This window comes from Ruditapes philippinarum, unplaced genomic scaffold, assembly GCF_026571515.1.
Source record: "Ruditapes philippinarum isolate M1 unplaced genomic scaffold, ASM2657151v2 ctg22822_1_1_1_1, whole genome shotgun sequence".
In the NCBI taxonomy this organism is placed as follows: Eukaryota; Metazoa; Mollusca; class Bivalvia; order Venerida; family Veneridae; genus Ruditapes; species Ruditapes philippinarum.
Window position 1 is genome coordinate 1 of NW_026857082.1, and position 10,472 is coordinate 10,472.

At 33.0% G+C, this 10,472-nt stretch overlaps 1 protein-coding gene across 1 annotated transcript; it reads right to left on the reverse strand.

Annotated features, from left to right (window-relative positions):
* Nucleotides 1–1,124: 1,124 nt before the first annotated feature.
* On the reverse strand, nt 1,125–9,307 carry LOC132748705 (E3 ubiquitin-protein ligase rnf213-alpha-like; the record flags this gene model as incomplete). Its single annotated transcript, XM_060738319.1, is given in 9 exon segments — nt 1,125–1,233; nt 1,988–2,050; nt 2,411–2,581; nt 2,834–3,056; nt 5,706–5,872; nt 6,292–6,495; nt 6,818–6,910; nt 8,528–8,744; nt 9,038–9,307. Coding segments are annotated over 9 exon segments (1,517 nt in total), but the record flags the coding sequence as incomplete, so codon positions are not given.
* Nucleotides 9,308–10,472: the final 1,165 nt, after the last annotated feature.

The following is a 10,472-nucleotide window of genomic DNA, read 5'->3' on the forward strand; positions in this document are numbered from 1 at the left end:
TGGACAACCTCCCTGCCAAATCTGAGGTTACTAAGCCATAGCATTGCTAAGTTATGTATTCTACATGCTTCAAATGTGAAAATGTCAAAATCAATACACTGAGGACAGGCATTCTTAAGCAATTGAGGGGAAAGCTTTAAGTCAAGGTCCCTGTGACCTTGACCTTTGACCCAGTGACCTCAAAATCAATAGGGGTCACCTTATGGTCATGATCAACCTCCATGCCAAATATGAAGACTGTGGGTCAAAGGAATCTTAAGTTATTGGGCAGACAAACTTTATGAAGTCAAAGTCCATGTGACCTTGACCTTTGACCCAGTGACCTTAAAATCAATAGGGGTCACCTACTTATCATGACCAACCTCCATGCCAAATATGAAGACTGTTGGTAAAAGGAATCTTAAATAATTGAGCGGACAAGCTTTTTTTACTCAAAGCCCCCTGTGACCTTGACCTTTGACCCAGTGTCTTCAAAATCAATAGGGGTGATCTATTAATCATAAGTAAACTCTATGCAAAAAATTTGAATATTGTGGGTCAAAGGAATCTTAAGTTATTGGGCGAACAAGGAAAAACCGACGGAAGGCCAGACGTCCGGACGGACAAGCTGATTCCAGTATACCCCCCTTACAACTTCGTTGTGCGGGGGTATAAAAATAGAAAGATGTTGTGTATTAATATGACTTTAAATCATTTTTAAATAACAAAGTCATAGTCAGTTACAGCAAAAAAATGAAAATTTCAATAATTTGATCTTCAAGATCAATGTCATTTATAAAGTAAAGGTCTAGGTCTGTCTAGATAACTTGAAGGTTTATCCAAGTTTGAAGACAATCCATTCAAAAGTCACTAATAGCAAAAAGCAAGCATAATTTAGACATTTGAACTTGAAAGTCAAGGTCATTATGAATGAAGGTCAAGGTACGTAATCCGGTCTACTGAAAGGTCTTGTCCCAATGGTTGTTGTGGCCAAGTAGGAAGACAAAACACCAAGAACTTAAAATGTTATGATCAAGGTACAAGTTTACTGACAACAACGTCAACGGCATTGGCAACAATGACAAGACTGTAACAATACCTCTATTTTTTTTTTCAATAAAAAGTCGAGCTAAAATTGACATACATGGCACTGTTTATGAGTTCTTCTTGATCAGGTACTTCTCTCTGTACTAGAATTCCTCTGTTCATCTTGGCAGGATCCAACGCCCAGTTTGATATACCAATAAATGCCACCTGTTATATAACAAAAGAGACTGTCAACTAACTTACGTATAATGAAATACTTTCATAATAAGTTTGTAAAATGAGTCACTGGTATAAAGATTAAATAATGGTAAGACCATCAATGAAGAAAAATCTTAACAATCTATTGTTTTCAAAAAATTTACACTTGGTTTTTATTATTAACCACATAAAAACATGAGGCACAGTAAAGCAAAGATTCCAAATTGCCTCAATAGTTCTGTAAGTTGTTACTCTAAAAATATTAAACATACACCTTAAACTTACTAAAATACATACACAGCCAACAGGAAGTTACGAGGATTGATCAAGTTCTTGGCCTGATGTACTTTCGGTAAAGCACAGCTGGGCACAGTGCATTGATGTAGAGGATGATTATATTGAAAAGTAAGAGCATTAGTTGGGTTCTCTGACTATCAGAAGTACATCAGGCCAAGAACTTTTAAATCCTCGTAACTTCCTGTTGGCTGTGTATGTATTTTAGTAAGTTTAAGGTGTATGTTTAATATTTTTAGAGTTACAGAACTATTGAGGCAATTTGGAATCTTTGCTTTACTGTGCCTCATGTTTTTATGTGGTTGATAATAAAATGGCTAGAAGTATATTGGGCCGAGAACTTTTTGATCATACCTCATATGTAACTCACTGTTTTAATATATTTTACAAACTGAATCACAGACCAAATAAAATTAATGTTATAATACATAAGGCATAATGGCATAATGACATAAGGCAGTATTCAAACCTTTTTATATTTTTCTGGTTTTTCATCACCTTGGCAACCATCTTCTAAAAGAGGATGAAGGGTCTGAAAAGAAAGTGTACACATTCTAAAAGCTGAAACCTAAGCAAAAGTAAAGTGATTTAAATAAGATAAAAGTTTATGTACAAATATTTGTACAATGTATATAAGACAATACCAACTTACCCGGTATATCAAAATTTGTGTCTTGACCTGGGTTTCTTTTATAGACAAGGATTAAATTATACAAATGTAAAACAAATTAGTATCTAACACATTGTCATACAGTTTTCATTGGAGCATAAATTTACTTCATATTAACAAATAACTATGTAACTATGTACAGTATTAATGTATGTAATTAGACCTTTACAAGAATAGTGCACTTTGCAATGAAGCCAAGCCAAATCTTATACTGAATATTACCTTCAGTGGCATTCTTGGACTGTCTTCAGCCAATCCTACTTCATCAAGGACAACAATAGAGACAAATGTATCCAAATCTTTGTCTTTCTGGAACTGTGCACATTGTCTAAATGTACCAACTATACCATCTGGTGTGGCCAGGGGACTACACTGGAATGACACCATCTGGGCCTGAAAAATAAAATTACTTAGAATAACACATCAAACACTAAGATAAAGAGGAGAGGGTAAACATACCTTCATTTTAACTCTTATTACCTACATTAAAATTTTACGTTTGAGAATTCATTCCATACTTTTTCTGATTATGAAATAGACCTACAGTGTACAAGTTTTCCTTATCAAAAATTTTTCTCAATCAGCAGAGGTCTACTGACAGAGTTTAGATATTAGTGGAAGAAAATCTACAAAGAAATTAATTACCTGTTTCAATTCTCTAAAAAGCTCTTTTCTTGCAGCATTTCCCTGCATAGCATCAGATACAATGGTTTTGGAGAGGGATTTAGAACTTCCAGGTTTACCAACAAGGAACAATGGGATACGTAGTTCTATACATACAACCATCATGAAAACATTCTCTCTCAGTGCCATGTTACGTGCTATATTCTTCTCCAGATGAACATGGTCTAAGAAAACTTCTTGACACCTAGAAACAAACAATAAGGTATCAAAGTTATCTCAAATTGTATAGTTTAGGGAATATACTTGGATTCACACACAATGTTATTATTAAGCCATACCTGAAGTGAAGCCCCTCAGCATGTCAAAAATAATTGCATAAGCTGTTTACCAATACAAATATATCAGATATTGTACAGATAAGCTGTTTACAAATATAGATATATCAGATATTGTACAGATAAGCTGTTTACCAATACAAATATACATGTATATTAGATATTGCACAGATAAGCTGTGTACCAGTACAAATATATATAAGATATTGTACAGATAAGAGGTTTAACAGCACAAATATATCAGATATTGTACATATGAGCTGTTTACAATACAAATACATATGTATATCATATATTGTACAGATAAGCTGTTTACCAGTACAAATATATCAGATATTGTACAAATAAGCTGTTTACCAGTACACATATATCATATATTGTACAGATAAGCTGTTTACCAGCACAAATATATCATATATTATACAGATAAGCTATTTACCTGTACAAATATATCAGTTTACCAGTACAAATATATCATATATTGTACAGATAAGCTGTTTACCAGTACAAATATATCATATATGGTACATATAAGCTGTTTACCAATACAAATATATCATATATTGTACAGGTAAGCTGATAACTAGTACAAATATATCATATATTGTACAGATAAGCCGTTTACCAGTACAAATATATCAGATATTGTACAGATCAATGATACAAATATCAGATATACAGATCAATGATACAATTACATCAGACATTGTACATATTCATGATACAATTATCAGTCTATGTGAAAGTCATTTTTTTTTTCAGGCCACAAGGACTGAGACCCTTAGGTTTATTTCCGGCCCGGATGATATTTTTCCGGCCCAGACATTTCAAGCATTATTTTATAAAAACTCGGTTGAATGTAAAAATGATTGTCTTTCTTTAAATTAGTGTGACCATCAATATAGAAACATAAGATGCTGACCAATTGAAATAACTAAAGCAGTGTTCTCACTAGGATTTTCAAAGTAGGAGTCCTTGGACTCCCAAGCACAGAAAAGTAGGAGCACAGAGCACGTTGAATATGTTAAGCCATCTTTGCTGCACTTATGCAGTTGACAAATATGATGTATATTAGCAGAGTAAGCTAGGGGTTGGAGAGTTGGAGTTTGAACAGAGAAAAAGCTTATTCAGGAAAATGGTAGTATGTCCCAAATGGAAAACACTGTACCATAAAATTGATTGAAAAGATTTGAAATATAATTTCAAAATCCCTACGTCATCAGACCATTATGCTGTTTCCTTCCAGAATCACTCCACACAACCCCCTCCCATAAGAAAATATTCATTGTATGTGACAAACACATACTGGTAAATACTTCCATCTCAACTAAATTGAACAATATCTTTAGTAATATTAATTCTTAAACTACATTTAAGTGTTATTACACACATTTTAACAAAACAAAGTTTCCTTGTAGTAACGATTTTTTTAATTATAAAAGCGGCATCGGGAAAATATGTGACAATTGAAATTTTGTCCGTTTCCTGCAGAAACATTCACAATTCTACTTGTTGTTTGATTTTGATCATATTAGATTAAATATTTTTTGATTATTTTTTAAGATTGTTACTCATCAGCTATTTCAAAACAGGCATCATAAAACAAAATTTTCAAAATCTGTAATTTACGGCAAAAATTTACCGTTGTTGATGAAACTTTTTGAAGGACAGAGTTGACTGGTATTTATTTGACATGTTCAAAATAGAGATCTAAGGTTGGTCAATATCTTCTTTAATAAATTCTTTGCATCACCGGGAACTTGTTATCAATCAGGTTATTGATATTTTTAACTTTTTGAAATTTTATTCGGACACGAGGACTGACGGAAAGGAATTTTTCTCGGACCGCATGATTTTTATTCAGCCAGGACCGAGGACTGACGGACTTTCGCACAGACTGAATTATATCAGACATTGTACAGATTAATGATACAAATATATCAGATATTGTACAGATCAATGATACAATTTTATCAGATATTGTACAGATCAATAATACAAATACATGTACATCAGATTTTGTACATATCAATGATACAAATATATCAGATATTGTACTGAGCAATGATACAAATACATACATATCAGATATTGTACAGATCAATGTTTACCAGCACAAATATATCAGATATTGTACAGAACAATGTTAAATAACCTTAATATATAAACTATATTTAAATTATGTTCGGGAGACACATACTCATTCTTTTTTTCCCCTCTTTACATTTAGCTTTTGCAAGACACTTTCAAGGTTTAGTACCAACATCACTTCAGACACTGTTTTCTCCATCTTACCATTATATATTTAAAAGGTCATGTATATTCAACTATCCAATATAGGATATATTGGGATACTGCAGTGTCAAATATAGGAAGTGTCCAATTTATGAAATTAAATTGGATGGTCATGTAAAAGAACAGTATTCATGCAATATTATCTTACTCTACTCATTGATTTAAACATTAATGATTAACAAATAACTGATTGAGTAAGAAGTTTAATAATATATTATATTGCCAAAACTTAACAAGCTAATAAATGTTTTTAATCAACATACTTTTCAATCTCTTCCTGTATTTGATCCGCACCACCTGGAAGATGACAAGGTGCACGGAATCTTGGTGCAATGTGTGCACGATACTGCGGCCTAGTTTTCAGACAGGCATGATAGCATACACCAAGTGCTAGTATAAGAGAACGGGTAATATCATCAACTCTGTCGCCCTGTAAAACAATTAATTTATTGTAGGCCTTCAGAAAAGCCACAATAATATCTTAACAATACATTAGCAACCAAATAATACATTATATTAACATCCTAACAAATTTAATGTTATATTATCAGTAATGAATTTCTGTTATTTCATGTTATCTGAACAGAACAACTAAACAGGATGTACAGAACATGCTAATGATAGATGTATTTAAAATTCAAGTAAACATTCAAGTCTTTTTAACCTGCCTTTAATTCCTGTATCCATAACTTTAAGTCTTTGAATACTAATTATGGGCAATAAAAATTTTCAAGACAGCTCTTTACTAGGAGGATATTTCCACCACCTTATACATGTAACATAAGTCCGCTTCTGTGAGTCTCCATATCTTTTATATGGTAACCATAGTAACAGACTTATCATTCTTACCCCTCCATCATCTCTAATCATCTGTTCATTCTCCTCCTCCTCATCATCATCATCATCATCATCAGACGTGAATTCCTCCTCACCATATAGTTTCTCGTCCATTAGGTCATACAGAGTTCTCTGCTCTTGACTCTGTTGGTAAAACCAGCTCATTACAGTCAACACTCTGTCAACATCTCGAAGTGACACAAAACTACATTCATCCTGCAAGATAGTTGTAAATAACTCTAAAGTTAATTCTAATTGAAACACTAAGGACATTGTCTCCTAATGGCTGCTGTGCATAAACTTAAAATCAACCATAAGATGATATTCTTTTCTTTTGAGTGAAATATGGATTATATTTTCATGAAACATGATAAAATTCCTCATATTTTCACCAGCCAGAAAATGTTATCTACTACACTAACAATGACTTGACTGAAGAAAGAGAAAACATTTATGTTTCTTTTGGAGCAACAGTCAATTACCTGTACTTGAATTAAAATAGAGATATTTATCAAAAGTTATTCTCAAATCATTTTACCTTTTGTTCCCTCATGTAGTCTTGTGAGGAAGTTAGGATTGCACTGACAACTTCTATCAGACCTCCAATACTAGGTAGTTTGCCTTCACGTATCTACAATAAAGATATATTCCCATTCATTTTCTTACTCAAATACTTTGATTTCTTCCTTTTCCCATAAACTGCTGGATATCTTAAAAGGAACTGTTAAATTAAATTTCTAGAACTGTCCATTATCAAGTATACATATGAGGACATTAAAATATAAAATTCTGAAGTTGGTTAGATAATAATAAAGAACCTGGTCAGACTGCACTGATGTACAAGCTGGCCTGGCTCTATACAGGTTACAAACGCTAATTACTTCATGTCTATCAGGGTAAAGGTTAAACAACTGCAAGCTTATCAAATATTCCAAGAAAAACTTATCAAATACCATTGTTATGTTGCTAGATTTAACTTAGAAATTGTAATGTGCAAATAAGTTATGGAAATTACCTGAAAACCAGCTTTCATACCAATAATGACTGAATCAAAAAGTCCAGTCAATAAAGTTCAGGGCACTTGATAAAGATAAGCTGAGAATATTTGGATAAAAATTCTTCAAGATATATGGTATTAACCTCCAGACACCTTGAAGTTTGCTGATATCCACCAACCTAGTAACAAGATTTTCTGTTGGAAAACCTCGTTAAAAGTTCTATAAAAATGATACAAGAGGGCCCTGGATCGCTCACCAGAGAAATAGGTCAAAAGGTTTAAGTGGAGCCCCTTTGACCGCAGAAGAAATAATAAGTGAAAATCAAAACATTGCGAAAAAATACAGGATTTACAGAACATATAAGGAAAATCATTCAATGACCCCTGGAGCCCGCCAATTTTGACCCTAGGGCTTTCATTTGAACAACATGGTAGACATCAACTAGAAGATGTTTTATGCAAAATATCTAAGCTCTAGCTCTTTTGGATTTTCACAAGAAGAGTCTTTAGTTTTAACTATATATATATATATATATAAGGAAAATCAATGACCCCCTGGGGCGGGGCTAATTTTGACCCTAGGGCTTTTATTTGAACAAACTTTGTAGACACCCATTTGAAGATGTTTCATGCTTAATATCTAAGCTCTTGCTCTTTGGGTTTTTTTAAAGAAGCTTTTTGAAGTTTTTATTATAGACATGTAAGGAAAATCAGACCCCTGGGGCTAATTTAACCCTGGGGCTTTTATTTGAATTAATTTGGTAGACACTCACTAGAAGATGTTTCATATTTAATATCTAAGCTCTAGCTCTATGGGTTATTTAAAAGAAGATTTTTAAAGTTTTTACAATAGACATATAAGGAAAACCAGTACCCCCGGGGCGGGGCCAATTTTTACCCCAGGGCTTTTATTTGTACAAACTTTGTAGAAATTCACCAGAAGATGTTTCATGCTTAATATCTAAGCTCTTGAAAGCTCTTTGAGTTTGTCAAAAGAAGTTGGTTTTTTTTGGTTGCCATGGCAACCAGAGTACTGCATGGAAATAAATTCTTTGAATAATTTTTAAAGATGATCACCAAAAGAACATTCCTGTGAAGTTTGAATGAAATTGGCTCAGCGGTTTATGTGGAGATGTTGTTTAAAGTAAAAGTTTATGGACGTCGGACGAAAAGCGATCACAAAAGCTCACCATGTCACTTTGTGACAGGTGAGCTAAAAAGTAATTGTTAAGTAATCAAACATCAACTTACATATCTTCTGACCATCTGCCTGATATATAGATCTTCCACTTGTGTGTTCAGCTGACCAAAGTCCCATACTAGAGGCAGTAAACTTTGTGGTAGAGGCTGGACCCTGTACACAAGACGTCTCATTGGTACCCGCCCCAGTCTGTCTGTTGTTTCATCAGCATCTACATGGTAACCAAGTCCTGCCTGCTCTAACTTTTTTATTAGCTCTTCTGAATGTCTAAAAGCAAAATAAAATGGGACAAAATTATGTCATATGTACTAAAATTCATAGTTATCTTATATCCATATTAAGGTACATGTACTTTGACATTACCGAGTTATATTATCCACATTTTCATCAATTAAAATTAATAGCAACTGATGAACATCATGAAATATTTCAATTCATATTTTAACAGTAAAAATATCTATATTATTTTGTCTGCAAAGTTACATATATACATATATTTTAAAGTTACTTTGAGCAAAAAATAAAAGAGAAGAATGCCAACTTTAAAATAAATATCTTACGTTCTATATGGGTTACAAGCTGCCACCATTTTCAGGTTTTCACATAATTTCAGTTTTTTTCCTTCCATACTTTTGTCACACATTATTTCTTTAATAAGTCCAATAGCTTCAGTTGTGTTTGCTTCATCAAAGAATAAAACAGTGTACACATGGTTCCCATAGTTTTCTTTGTTCCTCTTGGCTATTTGTTCAGCATCTCTCACTTTCTTAATGATATCTTTGTTTGTTGTGCCACCATGAACCTTTAAAATGATTACAGATGTAAATTGTCTTGATTACAATGAAAAGATATACATGTAAATGTATTTGAATTTACAATTCTTCTAATAGAAGTTTATGAAGTAGATGTCTAGAACTTTGATAGTCACCATTGCCTTGTCAATTAAATGTTTTCATACATTAAATTTTTATTTTTTTTAACTAACACTGTAAAGTTCAAAGGGCAATGGTGAAGGGAGACATCCGGGGCTCTTCTATGTATTCTTTAAAGTAACAGCTGACAAGAATACACTTAGAGGCACTTATAACCCTACACTGACATTTTTCTGTATTAATAGGTTATTTGTGAACGGATTTTGTTCAAATTTGGACTTTGCAAAATTCAACATATCATACTTACTACTTGGAATTATATTTACAATTCATTGATAAGAAAATAGAAAAAATAGCAAAACAAATAGGCTACTGTAAAATGAAAAATCACAGAATGACTGTAAAAATCGTAACATAATGAACAGTCTCTGAATCCCATTAAATCTGTATGTTTACCAGTTCTAACACTTTGTATGTCCTCCCAATTGGCTATAACAAAGTAAACACCTCTGCCTCAAAGTTCTCACTTCCTAAAAAAGGGCTTGCTCGTGTTCCAGCAAATTGCGAGGAGCTTTTGGCCGCTTTTTCACACGCCTGTTTAATTTAGCCGACAAGTGTGATTTTTAGATCTGGTGACTTGGAATGCAGGAGTTGCTGGAACTTGAGGAAGCCCTTATTCAAGAATGGAGAAATATTCCCCAAGCCTTCACTAAGTCATAACCATGAGACAGGTGTTAACACTTTATTATAGCCATGGGATGACACAGAAAGAATTAGAACTGAATCAGTTGGATTTAGAGACTTTTCATTGTGTTACGATATTTACAGTCATTTTGTGATTTTTCATTTTGCAGTTACATATTTGTTTTGTTATTTTCTCTATTTTCTTGTTAATGAATTAAAAATAAAATTTTAGGAAATAAGTATATGTTGAATTTTGTATATTTCAACAAAATCCGTTCACAAATAACCAAGTTATACGGAAAAATGTGAGTGTTGGGTTATAAGTGCCTCTGAGTGTAACCATCATCTTTCCTTATGCTAGCTGGATAGCTTTGTAATATGAAAGGGCTCGAAGAGGCAAGTGATTTAAGTAAATAACCTCATCCACTGGCCTAAATTT